The 24,071-nt window shown below is 44.4% G+C and overlaps 1 protein-coding gene across 1 annotated transcript in view; it reads left to right on the top strand.

Annotated features, from left to right (window-relative positions):
* SCFD2 (sec1 family domain containing 2) overlaps positions 1–24,071 on the top strand; it is a 449,958-nt gene that overhangs the window by 403,041 nt on the left and 22,846 nt on the right. The window contains exon 6 of the mRNA XM_028100703.2: positions 12,555–12,700. Coding sequence (XP_027956504.1) covers positions 12,555–12,700 — 146 coding nt within the window. The remainder of the gene's footprint in view (positions 1–12,554; positions 12,701–24,071) is intronic.

The following is a 24,071-nucleotide window of genomic DNA, read 5'->3' on the forward strand; positions in this document are numbered from 1 at the left end:
ACGACCTGAGCCAAAACCAAGAGTCAGACGCTTAGCAGACTGCACCACCCAGGCACCCTATGGCAATATATATATTATATAGCATATGTGCTATACCTGCTGTTCTGAAACCTACTCTTCTCACTTAATAATCTGCTATGGGCATCTTCCTTTATCAATAAATAACCGATCAAACACATTAGTTTTTATCCTCAGATTGATAGATGTTTAGTTTCAATTTTTCACTACTATAAGCCATGTAACTGTGACCACCCTGGGAACTTATATCCACGTACGTCTCTTCAGCCCCCTCTTAACAAATTCTGCGAGGGGGACTGAGAAAATACACGTGGGCTACAGAGCGCCCAGGGGGAGCTCCGTGCAGGTATGACTGTGCCCGCCTTTGCAGAAGGCCCTGCAGCGGCCATTTCAAGGAGCTCTTGCTGCCTCCTGAGATCAGGCCCTGAGGCTTTGCACGGCCAACAGCCCGGACTGCCCTAGCTTGCCTCTGGAAATGCCACAGCCAACAATTCTCCATAGAGTTTTGGCTCTGTTTAGGTTTTGTTGTTCTCTTCAAAAGACGTACACATTTTGGATCGAGCCACATGTTGCATTTACTGACCACCTCCTGGGTACCTGGCTCCACGTGAGGCACCAAGCCCATTGAGTTCTGAAAAACGTCTCGTTTTATGAGCTCACAATGAAACCTTTGTGACAACATGCCTGTTCATTAGACCTGGTTCTGCGCTATCCACACAGTTCTGTGTTGTTTGTTTTTTAACCTGGAGAGAGGCAAGAAATGGTGTAGAAATGAAGGCAGTTACGTGGTGGTGTGGAAGAGAGCAGTCAAACGTTACCAACCTGGACACTCTGGGTTGGTTGCTTTGTGTTCCCCCAGTGGAAGCCCAAAGAAACTCTAACCATTTTGGAGTTTTTATTTCTAAACTAACTCCCAACTCCCCTGCGGTGTCAAGGCTAGGGAAGCTGGCACACTAGGCCTTCAGATCACAGAGCTGTCCAGAGCTCACTAGCTCTTCAGTCCCTCCACATCCGCATCCTTCAGGGGGAAAAAGCACCTACTCTGAGCCCAGGCCCCCCTCACTCACCCTCCATGACACGTGCTGGACATAGAGTCACTGTGAATACAGCTGTGGACTCAAGAATGCCCCTGCCCAGAAGCAAGTGAAAGCCCAAAAACCCTAAGACTTTGTGATCATTCATTTTTGCTGCCCTGGAGTCTTGCGATACAACTGAGCTGTCTCCCTCAGGGGCTGGAGGGGATGGCAGAGAGAGACCGTGCTTGGGACCAGGTACAAAGCCCCCAGAAGGCTGCAGACAGTGCCCACTCCACCATGCAGGAAGCCTGGCCCCATCCTCAGGGTCAAGGAGGCAGGGAGGAGAGCAGGTGCCTTCTCTGCTGCTCCTTCCAAGCTCCCTCAAACTTCAGTGTGACCTGAACCCTGGGTTTCGGGAGGCAGGCATCTGCCTGTCGGCTTGCCTGAGTTCTGTGCACGTGTTTCTGGGGTCCACCCTCAAGGTTTTTCCTTGCCTCCAAGAGAGATGAGGGAAATAGGGTCCTCTTCCCCTTCTCCCGCACGCCACGGGCCTCCTGGCAGCCCTCCCTGGACTTTGTCCCATCTCTGAATCAGGCATGGCTAACCCACACTCTAATCCACACCGCCTCCAAAGGAAAGTACAGAGAAGTGATAGATCAGAGGCCTCATTTAGAGGGAGCTTAAATTTCAGGCGTGGGGATGCTGGCTCGGTTCAGTGGAGATTTACCACAGCAGGTGCAGGGGAAGCTGAGCCTGAGGCAGAGAGGGATTTTGTGTGTTGGGGGAGGGGAGAGATGGGGGCTCATTTGATCTGTCTGCTACTGGGAGAAAAATAAACTCCATTTGCTCTGCTATTCTTTTAAGAAACAAAAGGGATGAAAGAAATTTTAGGCCAGTAAGCTTCCCTTTTATTCTTCCCTTTTTCTCAAATAGATCAGAAAATGATCCCATATTATTAACCACCTAGCCTTCCCTTAAAATATAAATTAAAAGAACACCACTGTTCCTCCATACTTACAAATCTCATGATAACAAGCTCAGCAAGGCTGGAGCTCGAGATACATAATGGAAAAGAAAAGACTTAGGTGTTTTAAAAACTCCTCTGAATGACGATGAGAACAAGAGGCAAGGAGGGTCAGACAGTAATTTGAAAAGCTTTTAAATGTGCCATAATTTTGACTTTTGATTTCATCCTTTCCTACAAATGGACAATTAGCCGTAGCACAGGTTTGTGTAATTAGCAGGCAAGCCAAACCCTGAGTGATTTATTCATCGTAACTTGGATAAGAGAGCATTTCCCAGTGACACGTTACAGCCAGAAATGACACCACATTTTCCCCACACTCTCAGTGTTATTAGCATTCCTAAAATAAAGTACAACCTTATCTCTTAAAAATCCTTCATGGGCAGTGCACCTCTGGTACTGTTTTTAAGACCAGCAACAAGACTGGACCTGGGCTAAGATTCAGAAAGGAGCAGAAATAGTGCCCTGCAGCATGGTCTGTCCGTGCTTCCTTCCTGGCCTGCACCTCCAGGAAGCCTTCCAGGTGATCAGCTGCCTCCGCATCAGGTAGAGGAGCAGCCCCTCCCCCCGACACATACACACACCTCTGCACTGAAGCATAGGGAGGGACAGAGTGTGGAGGGTAACAAGGGACAGGGCTGGCCACAGTGGGTGGCACATCAGCACACTTCTTGGAGGACAGACGGGCTCAGCCTCTAGCAGGTCTCAGAGAGACCATCCATGGAAGGAGCCTCTGGGCTTCTCTTTCCCTTTCTTTCTGAAATGTCAGATTCGCCCATTGGTTCCGAAACTATGAACTTCCCTGCTAAAATAAAATTATGGCAGTCTTTTCCCAATGCAAAGAGAAATAAACTAAACTTATGGCAAGGTTTCATTCCTGGAAAAGGAGCCCAGAGTCGAAATGATATGAGAGAGATCTGATTTTCCTGTGGTGATAAGCGATCATAGGAGATAATATAACCCATCAAAAACTTGATGCCTGCCTTGTTAGAGAAATAGCCTCACAACATTAGGTATTTCCGTTACTCTGAATGCTGAGCTTCAGGATCTCTTTGTCCAAGGTGATTTGGCTTGATTTAATAGGATCCCATATTCCCAGCATATGAAACTGTATTATTTAATATGATGCAGTACCACCAATTTTTACAAAGTCCTTCGTGCCTCCCTTACGGAATCACATAATCTTAAGATCAAGAAACTATGATTATAGTGAGGGCAGTCAGAAAAGCTGCCTTGGAGAGAGTTTTCAGAGGCATCCTAGAGGGAATGTTTCAAAATAGCCGGGGCCGGTTCCTCGTTTCAGCGATGAGTCAGGATTGTCTGTTTCGCTGCCTCCTTGGCCCTTCCTGCAGCAGCCTTTACGATCAGCATCAAGGGCTCCATGTCCCATGGCCTGCATCCTGCTCTCTGGGCCTCATTGACAACTTGACCTTGCACCCTGCCATTAAAAATGCAAGTTCCAAAGCATATTCCGGGACAGTTCTTCTTCCGGCAGGCTTCCCCACCACATGCTTTCTCACGAAAGAGCCTCAGCGCTCAGGCCAGAATCCTGGGCAGTCACAACCTCTCGTGACTGTACAAGTCTTTCCCGGTCCGCGACACATCCCAAACCTGCCTGAGGATCAAAGATCACAGCTGTCACTTCTTCCTTTTGTCAACGGTTTTTAAAAAACCCAATTTGCTGGAGGCTGAAAAAGTGGTGCGACTGGTTTTTGTTTGGTAGTTTTTAAGATGATAGTGGATCCATTTAAAAGATTGTATGATAGATGGTATAAAGCACAATTATATAACACCCATGAACCCACCCCCCTGCTTACTCACCTACCCCACCCCCCCTGCTTACTCACCTACCCCGAGGTCACCACTTCTCTGAGGTTTGTATTTATCATCCTTGGTCTTCTTAAAACAGTTTTCTCTCCTCTGGGTCTATCTCTAAACCATGTAGCATTTAGTCTTGCTTGTAGAACGTCCAGAATTTATGTGGCCAATTGAGGTGGCTCTTCTAAAGTAGCCTTTTCAGGACTTGAGCCACTTACGTGTGTAGCCTGCATTTGCTCAAGACCATCAGGGAGCTCTTTATTTGAAATTTCCTCCAGAGCTCATTTATTTGCTCCTCAAGAATCAGTGCTGTTGCTTTACAGCACGTTTGGCCTGATTCAACTCTCTTTTTCCCTATCACCTCTCTATTTCCCCCACTCACTTAGGAAATACGTAGTGGGGCCTTCTGGGAGCCAGGTGCTGTGCTAGAGCTCGGCGGTAGACCAGGCAGAGCCCCTGCCCCCACAGGAGCTGATTGCCAGCCTCCTCTCGTTTTCTCCTGTGCCGTGTGAACAATACCTTAGTCCACAGGCCAGAAGATTCCAGGCCCTTGAGCAGGATTCAGTAAATAGAGAGGCCATGCATTCAGCGTGGGGCTGGGAGCCTCAGGGGAGGCTTACAGAAGGATTCCAGAAAGTAGTCAACCTCCATGGGCCCTGTCCTGGGCCCTCTGTGGCCTCACCTGGATATTTCTGACTCCAGATTTCTCTGTTAGGCCAGCTTCCCCAACACACTCTTCCCAGCACAGTTATGCCATTAGCTCCACACCGGCTGAGAAGGCCCTGCCATGTGGTATGGATCCAGGACTCTATAATGAAAGAGGAAATCAGCCCTGTAGGTGCTAGAGTCTGACAACCCAGCTTATGACTTTATAGCAGAAAAACTTAAAAGTCCCATGAGGTGATCATGCATTAGATTGATGACACAGATACAGTGCCTGTGTATAAACATGGAACCTCAGAAATATGTTTATAGATATACTTTTTTGATTTATAGATGCTGTAGTATAAATACAATGAACACAAATAATATATGTATAATTGATGTATTCACGACCACAGGACCTATTCACCAGAATGACTGACATTCTTCAGTCCATCTATAAAATAATGCCAACACCCTGACCCCTCATGGCTCTCAGGCGATCTCCACGTGCGGGGCACATCTGCTCTTCCTGGCTGCCTTGTGTGATTCCCAAGAGTCATCAGCCTGCTTAGGCCGGTAGTGCTTGTTATTAAGTTGCACACTGTAATGAAGTGTTCCCGCACTCTGATGACATATGAATTCAAAACGGAGATCATTTCGGTAAAAACCAAATGGAATGCTTTTGAAAGACTCAGTCAAGATGAGTCACTTTAAAAACGCTTTTGGATTAGGTGTGAACAAGGTGACTGTAGAAGATTGAAGGAAAAAAGTTAAAATCTAGAAGAATTGTGCTCTCAGATTGTGCGACAGATGTCTTTAACTTCTCGTTCTACATGAAATGGACTCAAGTTGGAAATTGTACATGGCACATCATGGGTTTTTTAAAAGGCAGGACTCTATTCAGAACAGCAGACAATACTCACAGAGAAGACCTTGACCTTCCCTTGAAGATTAGTGAATAAAGGGACATTTATGATTTAAATTTTAAACAAAATTATATATACATATATATGAATATATAACATATAATGTAAATTATGTGTGTGAGAGATTGATTTTTCATGATCCCCCTCTCTGAAGGACTCACAATCACCTATGGGTCCCCAGCATGTTTAAAAAAGAGTTCTATTATAGTTGTACTTACAAGCTTATAGGACTGCCCTACTCAAGGGTGGTTTATATGCAGTAAACCAACCTCCCTGAAAGATTTCAGATGTGACAGCACTTGCTAAGGTTTATTTGGTTTTCTATTTCGTTTGGTTTTGTTTTCATTTGCTGCACATGTATTGAGAGCCATGAGAAAAGAGCCTAGTTTAGAAACAATGGTTTGGAGAGACAAAAAAAGGCAATGTCATCCTGCTGGATGGATGAGGAGGTCATGACCTCCCAGAGCTCCGTACTTTCTGGCCAGTCACACTCCCAGCCGACCTTTTCTTTCACTGCCCCTGGAGCCCACGGAGTGGAGACCCCTGCTCCGGGGCTCTGCTGAGCGGCGGGGGGGCCAAGGATGCAAACTAGGAAGTGGCCTGATGTTCCCAAACTCGGGGGCGAACAGAAGGATGAGGAGGCTAGTCTTGGATAACTTGGATCCAGATGAGAAAAGAGCCTCTTGACGAAGCTCAAGCATTTTTTGACACTAGCTCTTCCCAGTCAGATGCGAGGGGCCTTTCATCCTGGGAGGAGAATAATATTGCTGAATGGGGGAAACATTTGAAATCCTGTTCTAGCCACGCCCCCAAGCGAGGGTGTGTGCGCATACATGAGCGCGTGCGCGTGTGCGTGCGCGTGCGTGTGTTTCCGTGTTTCCGAAGGCCTCCGATGAGGGCTGCTTCAGCTCCAGTCCAGACAAAGGCCTTGGACACAGCAGCCTTCTGATAGGAGACGCTTTATTTTCCTTAGTCCCTAAGGAGTAAAACCAAACTTAGGAAAAATAGGTTCTTTTGAAAAGGCTCCCCAAGCACCCGAAGGATTCCAGCCTGCTCCCCGAGAGGGCAAACAACAGAAGAGAGCTAGGCCGACTGATGTAGGGAGTGCAGCTTCGTTCCAGCCATTCCAGGAGGATCCTTAGCTATTCAGTCTTACTCCATTTTTGCTTTGTCGTGGCTGGAAATGTGGGTCCCTGCTGTGTACAGAGCCACGGAAACCACTGTTCTCTCTCTCCCGGCTGAAGTTAAGGGACTTCAGATAAGTGGAGACGGGGGAGAGGGCAACAGAGGAAGGAGATGCATGGGCACAAGAGCCCTATTTTGTTGCTCTGAGGAGTAACTGACCCCTCCCGGAGAGATCGCCAAGCCCTCTAGAGAAAGAAATTGCAGGGGTATGAGTCATCCCCCATTTCAGAAGAACACAGGGGTGCCCTGGGGGATCGGGGGCCTCCCTTATCAAGACGTAGGCAACTGAAGTACACAGATCGTGCTTGGCTAAAGGCTAGGATCAGCTTCTGGTTCATTATCTATTTAACTAAGTGGATTAAATGAGAATTGACTGGAATTGTACACTTAAGAGTTCCCTTACAAAACACTGTTATCTCATAAGCTGGCTTAATGGAACAGGCTGTCAGGGGCTTATTAGAAGTAACTGAATACAGTGCCTTACAGAGCAAAGATCCAAAGGAGGGTATACAGCCAGGCTGGGAGACCTCACACCTTCTGTGGCTACAAAAGACAGGCCTGGGGTATGACTGCAAACCCGCAATGTTAGCATCCACCCCAAGGGACAGGCACAGGTCTTCCCAAGAAGAAAGGCATTTGCTACTCACTCCATTTTAAAAAGCATTTCTTCGCTATTAAGGCTGAATTAAGAGTTTCATTGATCTTTTATATATGTGGTCTCAGCACATTTGAAAGACGACAGAGTAGAGTAGCTAACAGGACCATCTTTGGAGTTAGACTGCAAGGGTTTGACCCTTAGCTTTGCTGCTTATTAGTTGAGTGGCACTGTGTTGCTTAACTTCTCTAGGGCTCAGTTTCCCCATCTGCAAAGTGGGAATGCTATCAGTAGCCCAATGCCATCATTGCGTTTCTGTGGAGATTCAGTAAGCTGAGATGTACACACTTCTTAGCATAGCGCCTGGCATAGTGATGGCATAGTGAGCGTTCAGTGATTATAGCTACTGCTCTTGTCGCAGAAAAAATTCATCCCATTTCAGAGCTTTTGGGCCCACATCACCTTTAGCTATTGATTGCAGCATGAATCTGGAATGGGCCGCATGCCCAGAAGGGATTCTGGATGGTGGGCAGTGGTGGACATGGAGGAGCTCAGGTCTGTGATCAGCGGGACATTTGGACACTGACTTTGCCAGGGATGGTGATGTGACCTTGCGTAAGTCACTTATCTTCTCTGATCCACATTTCAAAAGTGTGTGTGTGTGTGTGTGTGTGTGTGTGTGTGTCTGTGAGTGAAACTTTCATTACAGGTTTTGGGTGGGTGAATGTAAATCCTGCTTTTGGTGAGGATTGATATAAATACGAATAATGCTCAGAGACCGGCCTGGTGTTCCATGTACCTTGTGGAACACTTGCTTTGAGGATATCAGCCACATTGGAAAGAGTTGATGCTTTGGACGGAAGTTGCTTGTGTGCAGTTAATTTGAACAATGAAAATAATTGACTATTTTTCCAGAAAGTTTTACTTTATTTGTGAATTTAGGACTTTTCATTTTCCTTCCAACAATGTGATAGCCTTATTTTTCTGTTGGGTTCCTCTGAGCTTAATTTATCAGTAATCTGTAAATGTTTCTGTCAAACAGTCTGCTCCACAGTTGACCTAACTCTCTGCAATTACACATTAATTTCAATGAACAGTCCACAATTTCCATGAATTATCTATAATTTTCAGTAATCTATAATCCAGTAGATGATTCTATTCCACTCAGTCTAATGGATAAACATCATGTTACTTTCCAAAAAATTAAAAGAGACCATATGAAAGATTGGATGGATCTCTCTATTTGATAGAAAATGAATTACTTTAAATAAAAAACTTAGCCTAGGGGCACCTGGGTGGCTTCGTCAGTTAGGCAGCTGACTCTTGATTTCGGTCAGGTCAGGATCTCAGCGTCCTGAGATCATGCCTCACCTCCAGCTCCACGCTCAGCAGGGAGTCCGCTTGAGATTCTCTCTCTTCCTCTCCCTTTGTCCCTCCCCCGCTCAAGCTCATTCTCTCTCTCTTTCAAATAAGTCTTTAAGGAAAAAAAAAAGATTCTCTCTCTCCCTCTGCCCACCCCCCCACACACTGCTTACGTGCTCACACACACACACACACACACTCTCTCTCTCTCTCTCTCTCTCTCTCTGTCTCAAAAAAAAAAAAAAAAATTAGCCTATTAGCTGAATCGTGTTTTAGAGGAATTGAAACATTGTGCGTGGTGTTAGGACAAGTGATGTCTTCTTATTTTCATGCCTTTTTTTACTTGAAAGACTAGTACAGAATGTCCAACACTTACATATAATTGGTATGATTTCTCATATTTTAAATGGCTCAGGCTGAGAGTTTAAGGAACGAAGCTTATATGAATGAGTGAGAAGCCATAACTTTCCAGGGTTTCTCCTGGTTGGTTATTGACTAAAGTGCAAGCTGGTTTGTCTCAGCTAGGGCTGCAATGCCAAGGGTAAGCATGGTGTGATATCAACACATACCCTGTACCTGTGGATCTTAACTCTTTTTGGTTATAAGCCTCTGTAACAATCAGGAGGCAGTTATGGACATGCTTCTCAGAAAATGACACTTTCTCCTTTCCACAAAGCTTGACATAGAATGCTGGGGAGTTCGCATGATCTCCTGACTTCCCTCCACCTCTCCCCTCCCCTCACCACAGTTCACTGAACATGGAGGCTTCCTCTCCCTGTGCTTGACCACACTGATTTTTTTTCTTTTTAATGACACGAGTTGGATATTTCTGGAAACCAGGAGTTAAAGACTAGTCAGAGAATTTTCATGATATGATGAGAAATATACATATTGGTCTTTGTCCCCGGTTCCTGTCACACAGCTACTAGAGCCCTTGGAATCTCCAGAGTGACAGAAGTGTCTTGTATGCTAGTGGGTTGACTAGTGGTTGGGGCCCCTAACAGCTTCAGGATGGACGGCTGGTTGCCAGAAAAACAGGGGCATGTTTAGAGAGTTGGAGTTTTCAGCTCCACCCCCAACCTCCAGGGAGGGGAGAGGGGCTAGAAATTGGGTTAATCACCAATGGCCAGTAATTGAATCAATCATGCCTATGTAATGAAACCTCCATAAAAATCCTTAAATAATAGGCTTGGAAGAGCTTCTGGGTTAGAGAACACATCAAGGTGCTGGAAAGGTAGAACGCCTGAAGGGGGCATGGAAGCTCCAAGCTCCTGCCCCTTAACATTGCACTGTGCATCTCTTCCATCTGACCGTACCTGAGTTGTATCCCTTGTAATGAACTGTCAATAGTAGGGAAAGTTCTGTGGTAAAGTAGGTAGTTTCCTGAGTTCTGTGAGCCGTTCTAGCAAATTATGGAACCTGAGGAAGGGGTCATGGGAACCCTCAGTTGGTAGCCGATCTGTCAGGAGCGCAGGTGGCCACCTGGGACTTGCAACTGACATTTGAAATGGACCTGAACCCTTAAACTGCGGGGTCTGCACTAATGCTATGTAGTTAGTGTCAAAACTGAACTGAATTGTAGGACACTCAGTTGATGCCCAGAGAATTAGAGAATCGATTGGTGTGGGGAAAAGACCCACACATTCAGTGTCAGATGTGTTGTAGGTAAAGGCAGTTCAGAATTTTGCCCTCCCTTTAAGAGTAATTATAATATAATGTTCCACAGTAATTAAGGGTACAAGTTCAAGTACTCACATGCCACCTGGCTGTGTCTGCTACAATCAGGCTCCCTTGGATGTTCCTATATACTTTAGATGCACTCCATTTTAGTTTAAGCTTGTTTGGATCTACCTCTACTCCCTAAAAACAATTTCTCCCTATCAAAATCAACAAGCCTCTCCTCACTTCACACCCACTAGGATCAATCAAGAAGGGTAATAACAAGCATTGTTGAGGATGCGGAAAAATCGCAACCCTCTTACACTGCTGGTAGGAGTGTCAAATGGTGGGGTCATGCTGGAGAACAGCCCGGCAGTTCCTCAAAAGGTTAAACACAGAGTTGACAACTCTATGGCAACAATTCTACTCCCAGATATATATCCAAGAGAAATGAAAATGTATGTCTACACAAAAATTTATAAAACTAGCAGCATTATTCATAATAGCCAAAATGTGAAAATAACCCAAATGCCCATCAACTGATGAACGCAACTATAAAATGTGGTATATCCATAGAGTGAATATTAGTCAGCAGTAAAAAGAAATGAAGTAGTGTATACTACAACTTGGATGAACCTTGAAAACATTATGCTAAGTAAAAGAAGCCAGTCCCAAAAGATCCTATGTCCTACGGGTCCATTTATATGAACTGTCCAGAAATGGCAAATCCATAGAGACAGAAAGCAGATTGGTGGTGCCAGGGACTAGGAGGGGAATGGAAAAAGGGAGTGACAAGTTCACAAGCATGGAGTTTCTTATTGAGGTGATAAAAATATTCTAAAATGGATTGTGGTGATGATGGTCATACAACTATGTGAATATACTAACAGCTATTGGACTATACACTTTAATCGTATGGTATTTAATTTGTATGGTATATGAATTACATCTCAATAAAGCTGTTCCCAAAAAAGAATACAGGCTCCCAAAAAAGGATCCAGGCTATGTGGGTTTGAACACCTGTGGAAGTTCTGGTGTCCAGTGACAGGGATTTGGGTGCAAGTACTGAATTTGGAAAGATATTTCAGGAAGCATAGTCAGGAAATAGGGAAGCGAGATAGGGAAGGAAGGAAAGCCAATAAAGGGACATTAGTGAGTGAGTTATCTTTGTGGGCACCTGGGGCTCCATCCTTCTGGGACTGAGCAAAGGCTTTGGAGACCACCGTTCGGAATTGTTCCTCCAGGGAATGAGAAATCTGGGTTGTTCCAATGAATGCCAACTTCCTAGGACTTCCAGCCTGCCCCACACAAAGGCCAAGCATGCTTCTACAACCAGAGGAAGCCCACAGACAAGAAGAGAGACAGAGACAGAAACACAGAGGCAAATAGAAAGATAGGCATGCAGGTACTTGAGGTAGGAAGCAGAGTACACAAGAACTGTTCCCCAAACCTACAGTGATGTCTAGCATGACTGAGCACTGCCAGGGTCTGCTCACAGGGGTGTTACCTAACCACTCTGTACCTTGCTTCCTGCATCCTTAAAATGGGGAAGATAATAGCACCTATCTCATAAGGGTGCCGTGCGGATGAATGAGTTAACGTATCTGAGTATTTGAGACAGCCAAAAAAACTTATCTTGGAATTTTGTTTTTTAAACCTCTGACTTATCCATGATCATTTCTCTTCTGAATGGGCTTCTAACAAGATAGAGAAGAAATCCAGCTATTATAAGTGTCAAAGAAAAATAGAATCATTGCCGAGAATAGTCTTCTTATTAGGCCCTCTTTGTGTGTTACCAGCTTTGAATGGCTGCCTTTTGAAAGGAACCACATGCTTTGTGAGCACATTAGGCAGATGCCCATCCCAGTAAGATCTGTTCCCAGAGCAGCTCTATCATCTCTCAGTCTTGCTCTTCTATTTCCCAAAAACTGTTGGTAGGATTCAAGCAAGAGAGGTTCATCACAGCACTCTTTGGTACTTTTCTTTGTGTCTCTCCCTATTTTCCCAAAGCTATGTTCTGAGGATAGTAGACCCTGGGGAGCTTTCTTTCTGTGAAGCTTCAATAGTGTGGGGACTGAAGCCAGTGGCTGCCATCCCAGGCAATTCTGAGTTATACTTCTGTCAAAGGCATTTACACTTGGTATGTTTCATTGCTCGTGGAGGATTAAAACCACCCAGTTGGGGAACAACCAGGGTAAAATAGGGTTAAAAAAAATCCAACTGCATTACATCGAGCTCAAGCCGTCATGATTAAAACCTAATTTCAGGATGTGTTCACCCAAGAAAATCTCTCTGGATTGTTTCAGGCTGTGACTCTCCAATTAAGCTGACATTTCACAAATGCAAAATTACTACAGATGAGCTCTTCGCCTCGCTTCGGGATATCGCTGGAGCTCGGAATCTCATGAAACAGTTTAAGTCTGTATATGTTCCTGGAAATCATACCCACCAGGCAAGTACATATGTTTTAAAGTAACCATCTAATCTGTGTTGGATTTTTAGGATTCAGAGACCACAAAAGGAAATTTCCATCTTAGCCTATCTAAAATGAGGGATTTGTTCTAGATGAACTCCAAGCACCCTTCCAGTTCAGAGTTCTGGGTTCCCCTGAATGTGAAAGCCTCTTGATTCGTTTGCACTCATAGGCTTGATACAGGGAGATGAGCACCGGATTGGGGGCCAGCCACTGCTCTATAGCTGTCACATATTTGGTAACCTTAAGCAAAAGTCCCTTTACTTTGTTGGGCCCTAGTTACTATTGGTGCAGGGGAGGGGCTGTGGCCTTCTGTGATTCCCAAGCTTCTAGATCTAAGCACTCCCTAAACATTCTGAACAATGAGAACAAAATTACTTAGTAATACTATGGCAAGGAAAAAAGAAGTTTGTGACAGCAAAACCTTTGTTATTAACATTCCCCCACCACTTCCTAAGGGCAGTGGGGGAACTTTAGAAGGGTGTTTTGAACAGTGAGTAGGAAGATGGTATGAGAATCCAAGATTATAAGCTCAATGAGGGAGGGGCCCCAGAGAGACCCAAAGGGAAGCTTAAGGAGTGAAGAAAGGCTGGAGTCATTGAGGCTGGGCAGTCTCTGTTGGACAAGGGTAGAGACACAACTAAGGTTCCTGGCGGCCAAAGATAGCTTTGAAGGAAGAACAGATGTTTCTGACGGGAAAAATAATCCGTGGAGTGTGTACAAGCATCTTCTCCTTCATCTCCCCATGAGATCTCAGTAAAATCCACTCTGTTTGCTATGGCTCCTTGGGGAGCTGAATGTGCTGTTAGTGGGGACTCTGCCATAGCGAGGGGTTCAGCGTCAGGATGCTGACCCTTTAAGGTGGGCATATAGATGAGAGCTAAGGTTATCTGCGATAGTAGCCTAGCCAAATTCAGACTCTTCCTCCCGTATATTCTTACAGTACTGATACTTGAAGAGTGCTCCCACATTGGGCTTGTCCTTTGATCCTCACAAAAAGTAAGCCAGGAAGACCACATGACTTGCCACAGAACCACAGGTGGCCAAGGCCAGATGCCAGGTTTTGGCTGCCACTACGAAACTTCCTCCCCACTATACCATGGATCTCATGGAGGCTCTAGAAGTACTGATTGATGGTGCTGATGGGCATCTGAAATCACCCACCAACATATGAAAGACCTTGGAAGCTGGCTCTCAACTTAGTAACATAAATTCCCATCCTTTGTTCAATGACCTGAGGATGCTACCACCACAAAATACAGATAAAGTCACTCAGATCATTCATCGTATGTAGTTTGGTCATTAAAAAAATCACCAATCTTAAATACAGCAGTATGGACTAGTTCTAGAAGACACAGAACTGGTGATTTATGATGAGATTTAGACCAAAGAATGTCAAGAAGCAAGTGGCTGCTATAGTTGGCAAAGTGCAAAGAAACCATTAAGTTAATAAGCTCTTCTCAGTTTTATGATTATCATTGTGACCAATTTAGCCAAGTTCACATAAATATGCATTAGCCATAAATCTTGGGCATAATTAGGACAGTGATAAATTTCCTAGACTTAATCTCCCTGCTGCCAACACTGTCATTTCTCCAGACCCCGGAACCCTTTCCTGCAGCCATTGCCTTTGGAAAATGAACTTTTCCTTTGTTGTATATACTCTCTTACAGTGAGTCAATGACATCAACCCATTAACTGAAAATCCTAAATGTCAGTGAGCAGGAAGTAGGGGCAAGGTGGGGAGTATGTGTGTATCTGAAGGGGATTTAGTAAATAATGATACAGACACATGCTCTGAAATGTTGTGCAGCCATTAAAATGAATGAGACAACTCCAAGCGTGCTTAGCAGGACTCTATGTGAATCCTTGGCTCAGGCTCTGCTTCTTGGAGAACTCAGACTAAAACAGAGGTTTATGATCTGTTAGGTGAAAAAAAAAATGTAGATCATTCTGTCAAGCATTTTTCTATTTTTGTTTAGAAAATAAAAAAATAAAAAGTATATAGGTATGTATATTTAATAATTCTTTAAAAATTAAGGAAAACTTTATAATGGTTGCCTTGTAGGGGGTGGGAAGGGTTGGATGGACAAGGAGGAACTCTGACTTCCTGCTTTATGTGGCTAGAGAAAGAGTTTTTGATGGGATTATCGGTGATTTTTACTTGTTTGGGTTTTTTGATAATTTTTTAATTTAAAGTTTTCAATTGTAGATGTAAGCCCAGTGAGGACAGGAATTTTGATCTGGTTTGTTCACTGCCATATCCTCAGTGTGTAGAGTGGCATTTTCTAGATAGTGCATGCTTAATGAATATTTGTTGGCAGCATCTTGAATGCAATACATATATTTTTATCATATATTGGAGGATTTGAGGGCATGCAAAGTATGTATAATGAGAAAAAAGTAAATGTCGAGACTAGATTCAGAGTCCAACTGTGGGCCTTGACTGGGCAACTTTCTGTCCATCTCTTCTCCCAACTTGGTCCTCAGCCCTGAGGCTCTGGCGGGGCACGAGGGTGGGGGGCTTGGAGAGTGTGCTTTCTATCTAGCTCCATTCTGTTTCTACACAGCGTCTAGCTGAGATGTTCTGGGCTCGCTGCGATACCCAGGAAAGCACTAGACCTGGTCCAGCTCCAGATTTCTGTTCCAGCTCTGACCAGTGCTATGAATTTAGGCTCTCTCCCCTGGATCCCGGGGCCCCTACCTGCCCCACGTGCCCTCCTGGCACCCCTCTCTCCTACTCCAGAGCACGAGCTGCCTCTCAGAACCACTCCTTTCACCCCTGCTAGCACCTGAGGCACCTCTTCTTTAACCTCCATCCTTTAGCCCTTTGAGAAAGTGTGTCAGCTACAGCCCAGAAAGCAGACATAACTCTCTTCGTTTCAAGGAGAACATGATTTCATACAAGACATTGAGTACATATAAAGTCTCTGGAAGAGCTGGAGGAGTGGGATCTAGACTTCTTCTCCAGAAATGATCCCAGAAGATCACCACACACCTGGCCCTCCAAGAGAACCAGCCCTGCTACAGCCAGGAGAGTGGGCATGATGGGGACCATGAGGCCACCGCTGAAGCTCTTGACTTGCAGAACATACTACAAATGCCGGACATGGCATCCATGTTTGTTCACCATGGTGTATCTGCAGAGCCTAGCTCAGTGCTTGCCTCCTAGTGGGTGGGTGGGCAGGTGAATGGATGATGGATGGATGGATGGAAGGATGGACGGAAGGGCTCTGGACTGTGAGTCTTATCCACAGTGGCATTTCTTATGCTCTTAATTCTTAGAGAGACGGAGGTTAGCAGCAGCATGTGAGTTCATAGCCCCGCATGGCAGCATTCAGTTCACAGGTCCAGAGCCCTACCACCTGTGTGGCCTTAAGCAGGTTACTTCACCTCTCTGTGCCTAGTTCCTCCACTGTACGAAGGAGCTAATAATACTAATACCTCCCTCATAAAGATGCTCAAAGATAGGTGAGTTGATACATGCAAAGCTTTTAGGACAGGAGCTGACACAGACAGCACTATGTAGGCATTTGCTGAAACAGTTGCAGTAAAGAGCAGAATAGGCCTCTTTTTGGTCCTCTTTTGTAGCATTTCACCTTTTCCTTTGCTAGGAGATGGGCCTCATAGAAGGGGAGTCATTCTCAAGTGACTGTACTATTAGCTGCTGTGTATGGTAAGGGCTTATTACTGACGCCCGTTGGTTTGGAAAGGTTGTGTTTGCTCATAGACTCTGTTGAGTGGAAAACTGAGCCCACAGTTTTGCCTGTGCAGCAAGTCTTATGCTTTTGTTTCTTGCTGCGAATGTTCTAGTTTAATGGGAGGCTTAACCTCCTCCCTAAACGCCAGTGTTTGATGTGCCGCTTTTCCTCAGCGGCAGCATCAGGAGGCTATTAGGCCAATGTCTCAGGGCAAAGAGCTTCTGTGCCCTTTCAGACGAAATACTGTATGACTCTTGCTTGACTTGCTTTGGCAGAAGTCTCAAAGTGCTGTGCTGGAGAAAACTTTCCACAGATGGGTACTGTCTTTTGTGCCTCTGGAAGGCTCAACAAGAGTATTTAGAACCAGCGGTGCCCAAGGAGGCCTAATTCATCTGGTGCCTGGTGAAATATGGCTCTCTGAACAGTCTGTAGGCCCCGTCTCTTTGTCAACAATCCCCAGCCCTGGCTGTTCTTTTCCAAGTGCTGAGCTCTCTTCTTCTTCCTCCTGATTCTATCTTCCTCACTCCAGACCTGCTAGTGCCCTTTTGGAAAGAAGCAACACAAGATGGAACTAAACTGGGGGCCAGGAGACGGCTCTGTCCTGTAGTCCGCTTCTAACTGCCTGTGTAAACTCAAGCAAATTAGTAAATTGCTTTGGGCTTAGTTTTTTTTTTTTTTTTTCATATTGAAGTTGAAGGGACTACACTCAAAATTTTACAAAGTAATCTGCTTCTGGTTTGAAAGAAAGATAGATGGATGGATGGGTAGATGGATGAACAGATAGGCAAATGAACCACTTTTTAATCTGCAGCGCAAACCATTTCCTTTAAGAAGATGAAGGGGAAAAAAAATCAGTGATAGTAAAGCAAAAAATAAAAATAAATGAGCCATGGAACAGCCAAAGCCATCAGCAGTTTTGAACAGATGTTTTTCTGTACAGTCATGGATTGAGACAAAATGAATACTCTCTCTACAAGAGTATTAGAATCAATTTTGCAGAGAAAGAAGAAGCATCTTCAATAATAGGACTGAGAAGGCCCATGGCTGCACCAACAGCAATCAACAAAGCCAAGGGCAGCAACGCTGGATGATGGGGATGTAGTTGTGGCAACAACTCAGAGAAAGTGTCTCTGACTTATGTATAATATCAGAAACTACTGCTATACTCAATAGCTTTGTTCAAGAGCTAGAACCAGATGAATAAAAGAATTTTCTAGACCTCCTCACACATTATATCCACCACAAAAGAGTAACCGGAGACAGAGAAACAAATGTTTTATTCTTCATATTTTGACTAAATATAGTGTTTTTAAAAGTCTAGTTTGTTCTGGAAGAGATACTGGCCATTTAAAGTAAAAAGAGAAAGTTTCTGGTATAAGATTATTTTTTTGAAATGTCAACTTTTTCATATTTAATGCCAATCAGGGATCTCGTTAGGCTCTACCAAACCTTCAGGCTATCCTCATGAAACTGTCATAAAGGGCCACGTGATGATTTTCATAGTCCTACTCATTTGTGCCTTTATGGACCTCTTCCTCAAAAAAAAAAATTATATTCTACAAATGCATTGGTACAGAGACAATATTATATATCAAAACATTATCTTTGACCTAAAAGTTCATTTTTTTCCCCTTCTGATTTTAAACTAATGCATTTCCATGGGCCCCTAAAAGTCTGGTGGGCTCTGGGCCCTGTGCCTTCTGTGCCTAATGGATTAGTCAGCTATGCGGTCAAAGCCCGCACTTGGCGCCAGTCTGCCTAGGACAGGAACATCGCTAGCTATGAGGGAGCCGCAGGTGTGTTTTTTCCCTGGAGTAGTCCTTGTCACCCAGGAGCTACTCGGTTTGGTCCCAAGGTAACAGCTCAGAAGTGAGGGAACTAGACTCACGTCGGGTGGGGGGGGGGGAGGGCAGGAGTCTCCTGGCTTAAAAACTTCACATCCTCTAGGAGCCAGTTTCTCTGAACAATTCCACAGACATAGCTCCCAGCGCTCCTCCAAGGGACATGCCCAGTTACACAAGAGTCATTGTGCTCAGAGGAGCCCAACGCTCTGGCTCTCTGGCCAATATTTCGAGCTCAAGGGATGCCTGGGTGGCTCAGTCGTTAAGCGTCTGCCTTTGGCTCAGGTCAGGAGCCCAGGGTCCTGGGATCGAGCCCCACATCGGGCTCCCTGCTCAGCAGGAGGCCTGCTTCTCCCTCTCCCACTCCCCCTGCTTGTGTTCCCTTTCTGTGTCTCTCTCTCTGTCAAATAAATAAAATCTTAAAAAAAAAAATATTTCGAGCTCTCTCCAGTTTAATGCAATTTACTAAGCAGGGGTCATTTTTATCGTAAGCCATCTTGCCTGGCTACAGTTCGACATTCTTCTCTTATCAGGTTTCCAGGGAAACAGAGCTAGAAAGTTAACCAAAGGTCAAATTCTTATGCAGAAGAGGGGAAAGGGTTTAATAATCCTTTGCCTATAACATGCAACTTGCCAGTTAAAGAAATAATTATATTAATGTTTCAATACCGACTTTATGGGGGGGGTGTGTGTGTGTGTGTGTGTGTGTGTGTGTGTGTGTGTGTGTGCGTGTGTGTGTGTGGCAGAGACAATGCTATGTTTACCGAAGTCCATTTCCTTTTCCTCCTGGGTACAGTTAGACCACAATTTCCAGATTCCCTGGTGAGTAAACCTAAGTTTGTGACTAGGTCTGGCCAATGAACAATGGGTAGAAGTGATACAGATCGCTTTCAGGCTGAGCCCATAAAGTCTCTCTGGAAAGCCTGCATGCTCCCGATGAGATGCGAAGCTTCCACGTGGGATTCCAGTGCCCTGGGGAATGGGGGAGCCACTCAATAGAAAGAACCTGGGTACCTGGACAGTTGTGTAGGGCAGAGACCCCCCTAGTGTCTGCACACACCGGATGTGATATAAGCAAGAAATAAATGACCAGCAAGAAAAGGAAAGAACAAATTTGTCTGTGTTTTTTATTCCTCTCCCCCCCACCCCCCAAAGGTGAACTGACAGAGAATGTTTGAATAGGAAAATTAAATTACTCTGTCCAACTCTCTTAATGTTGGAGCAAACCACACAACTGATCTCCCCTCCAGCCCTCCCTAACAAGTGAGGAGAACTTTGAGCAGAGCCTTAGGGGAAGACATCTGCCTCCCCTATCACCACCGTCTATGTGGTCCTTTGCTGAGAAGTGGGTGGCTTCTGGCTAAATAGAAAATTCCATGACAGAGTTTTCTCATCTAAGAAGCTATTGCTGAAGCCAGGCATTCCAATCGGATTTCAGTGACATGATTGGGACACAAAGCAATGCAACCTAAGTGGCTAAGAGGAAGGAGCCAAAGGTTCTCAACATTAAAAACCCTAACTGGAAAAACTAAGAAATGTGTTTTCGAAGAAGTCATGAGGCCGGTACTGCTTTTATGCCTGAGAAAGTCTTTCCCAAATTGTGCTCTTTAAATGGACAATGTTATTTCGTCGTTCTCTTCTTAGCTGTTTTAGTAAAGAATTGGAGGTCTTCTTCTATATATTTAAGTGGGAAAACCTATCGACGTCTCTTCAGTAAAATATGTAGTTTAGTGTGCTTCCAGTTACAAGTAAAAACAGAAAATAAAAGAAAAAAGTTCAAATTGGCTTAAGCAAGGTAATTTATTGGATCCTATGACTTAAAAGTGGAGAGAGGGCACGGCGTCCAGTAGTGAGGAGCCATTGCTGGGGTGATGCTGGTGGGAACAGCAAATAAACAGGGAAGAGCACGGTCTCGCTTGCACTTCCTGCCTCCGCTATCCCTCTAGTGCCCCCTGTTGGCAGACTCTGCCAGGTCTAGATGGCAGAGCACAGATGTGGTTTGCAGAGCTGCAGGCTAGCATCGCAGAACTAAGTACGGAAGACAGGGCTTGGGGTTGAGAGACAATAGCTTAATCGCTATCACATCTCTATAGAAAATGACTTTTCTAAATTGCTGTCAAACGGAAAGATAATCAGAGAGAATGCAGCCAAGAAACCTAAGAAATGAGTATCATGGAGCTACATCAGGCAGTTAATTAATGAAAGCATTTATGTTATTATTCTGGATTACGTGATGTGTTTGTTCTCTGTTACTTTCTGAATTGAAGTTGTAATTTCTTTTTGCACTCTAAATAAATGTTACCTACATACTTAAAAAAAATAAAATAAAAAAGATTTACAACCTTCCCCAGTGGTATACAAGGATCACAAAATCCCAAGAATGAAGCTATTAAGGGACTAGCCCTTCCAAATCTCTGCTCACCCCCAAGGGGAACCCCAGCTCAGTGGGTATTTTGTCCTGGGTGCTTTGTTGCCCAGAGCTTAGCTGAAAGTGGAGCAGGGGAGAGGACAAGATCCCCAGTCCCTCCACACGTCCTTCTTTCCCCTGGGCCCCCAGACTGCACTGGAGAGAACCATCACCCCTGGCCCACGGCTCCCTGCACAGAGGAGGTACTTAGTCTAGCATTTTAGCTGGATGACAGATTTTACCTGTGTCTGAGCTCCTTTTACCATCACCACTCTCCCTCCTTGCAGGAAGTGCATCCTTTAGAGAGCAACAGGCTTGTGTTTTTTGTAGGTTGGGGGGCATACTCTCCCCTCTCTTAATCATGACAGCCTAAGTGTATTTCTCTGGGGTTCTGCTTCAAGTTATTCTATATAACTGCATACAGGCTAATAAAATAAATAAATGTAAGCTCCTGGAAGAAGGCATCGTCCTTTATTTATTTATTTATTTATTTACTTACTTACTTACTTACTTAACATAGTTCCATGGCCAGCATGGAGCCCAACACAGGGCGTGAACTAACGACAACCCTGAGATCAAGACCTGAGCTGAGATGGAGAGTTGGATGCTCAACTGGCTGAGCCACCCAGCACCCCAATTTCTTTATCTTCCCTTTGCACTTCGTTATCAGTTAGAATTTCATTCAGTTGCAAGTCGCAAAGATCTGAGAGCTAACAGCTTAAACATAGGAGGGTTTGTATTGTCATGTCAAGTAGGTGGCTTTAGTCTGTACGGGTTAGGGTTCTGGCAGCCCCACCAGCCATCACTGGCCAAGGTTGCTTCCAGCTCTCAGCTCCAGCATCTCTAAGGAATAGCCCTGTTTCCCACCGTGGCTGCAGTGCTTTGGGTACCACTTCCATGTTCCAAGCAGCAGAACAGAGAAAGGGAAAGAGCAGACCCTTCCCCTTTGAAAAAGGAGCATTTGCAAGTCCCACTACCCTGCTGCTTCCATCTCATTATCCAGAGAACTTAGTTACACAGCTGTACCCGGCTGCAAGGGAGACTGGAGAATCAAATCTTTTAGCCAGTGGATAATGTGCCTGCTAAAAACTAATACTATTACTAAGGAAGAAGTCGATGAATATTGATGAAATGCTGATAAGTTAGCAGAATATTGGTCAAAGGATTTCTGTTTGAGGAAGAGTTTAAAGAGATTAAAGTTTAAGTTGAGAGACAATGTCCAGAAAGCCTGAGATGACAGAAGGGCTCTCGAGACAGTTTACTCAGAGAGATGATGTGCAAAATTCAGAGACTATTCCATGACCTCATTTTTCTTTAACATTGAAAATATTTATTGGATTATATTAAGATTCCAGAAGTATACCTGTGAACTTTAGAATATTTAGAAAAAGAAAAAAATAATGTCCCTTACTCCCAGAACCTAGAGATAGCCCTAATTAACATTCTGGTGTGCTTTATTTCAGTCTCTTCTGTGCATAAATAATTTGTTAATTTTTAACGAGTAAAAAAAAAAAAGATCATTCTTGCTGTTTGTAGTGGTGTTTTAACTGTTTTTGGAAAAGTGATATATTGAAAAGTCTTCCCCCACCCTTGTCCCTTGTCCTGCTCTCCACTCCAGGATCACTGCTCATGGCAGCCTCTGTAAATCCCATCACAATGGGATCTTTTGTACATTTCAGCAGATACAAACTTCCAAATCCCCAGTGACACATTTTACATAAATGCCAGCCCAGCACACACACTGTTCCTCACCTTGCTGTTTCCACCCACACTTTATTCTGCTTTTTGCCAGATCAACACAAGAGCTTCTCTCTTGGCTTCTGTGCCATTTCTTCCTGTGGCCGTATCCCATTTATTAAACTGCTCCTTCAGATGGACACTTGAGTTGTTTCCAGTCTTCTGCTATTTCAAACAATAAGCAGCCTTTTATAGGTCTCATTTGCATATGTTAACATATTTATAGGATAAATTCCTAGAGGAGGAATCACCAGGTCAAACGCACTTGTAATTGTGATCGGTGCTGCCCAATTGCTCTCCACGCTGATTGCAACAATTTACACGCCCACCAGCAATATATAAGAATGTCTGTTTCCCCACGGCCTCATCAAAAGTGCATGTTTTCAGATCTCTCCGTTTTTGCCAGTATGATAAATTTTTAAAAATCTATCTTAATATAGCTTTAGAATGGGGAAGGTTGAATCATAGTGTTTGCTTTTGTTTTTTGTTTTTGTTTTGTTTTAATTTCTGTCTTAATGGTATTCCTGCTCAGTGCTCTACCTTTCATGCGTATTTACCTGTGAGATCTCTGGGTATGCAGTAGTCGGTTGGACTAATAAGCATGAAGGCTGCACCCCTCAGCTGAACAGTTGCTCTTTCTCCCTACATTTTATCCCTGATAAATGCACGTGACATTCTAGCTAAATAATTGTGTTTTTCTAAGATTTTATTTTTAAGTGATCTCTACATGCAACATGGGGCTTGAACCTACAACCCCAAGATCAAGAGCCACATGCTCTACTGACTGAGACAGCCAGGCGCCCCTAAATAATTGTTTATTATTTTGATGGCTTATACACTGCTTTATTTCTAAAATATTTTAAGTAAGAAAGTTGGAGTAAAGACTAAAAAAATGACTGTAAGGAATGCAAGATGAAGGCAGACATGAAGTCAGTTCACCAATAGCCTCAACAGGTTATTGAAATAGCAGGCAGGTCACAGATTTGGCCAGTGACAAGAGCCAAAGAGTTCAAAAATCTGGGTAGGACTCTGTCAGAACCTGGCTTTTCCGAGGCTGTAATAATCACCAGAGTGTGTGGAGAGACATTCCTTCTTTTCTCGGCATTCATGCTCCAAACTCAGGTGCCCTGTGGGACTGGAGAGCAGAGACAGCCAGAGACCTGGGAGGAAGGTGGTCAGCTGGTGGGGAGGGAAGAGCAGAGGACGAGGAAGAGCTTGGTAGGAAGGAGAACAAGGCAAGAGGAGTGGGGAACATGCCAGAAAGTGCACTGGTCAGAAAAAGCTGCCTCCAAATATTATCTGAACATGCATAGATGCATCGTTTATCACACTGTGGGAGCTGTAACAAATCAACAGCAACTTCATTATCCTGGAATTCTTATGGTACCATGTGGCCTGCTTTTTCTAAGCCCTGACCTCGGTCAGATTCCTGTTTGGCATCTTTGCTTTGTCTTCTGGCCAAGTCCTACTTGGAGTTGAGCTCTATAGAGGAAGAAGGGATTGCTTTAGGCTTGGATCGTGACAGTACATCGTATGAAAACATTCCAGTTCCTAGTAGAGGGAAGCATAATTCTAAGAATGTTCAGGAAAACTGGAGACCATCTTCATGTCTGTCGCAAATGACAATACTTTGCTTTCCAGTATTCTTCATATATAAAATTGTC

This window comes from Eumetopias jubatus, unplaced genomic scaffold, assembly GCF_037043125.1.
Source record: "Eumetopias jubatus isolate StellerSeaLion01/CBP00866 unplaced genomic scaffold, mEumJub1_p1.0 scaffold_2, whole genome shotgun sequence".
NCBI lineage: Eukaryota > Metazoa > Chordata > Mammalia > Carnivora > Otariidae > Eumetopias > Eumetopias jubatus.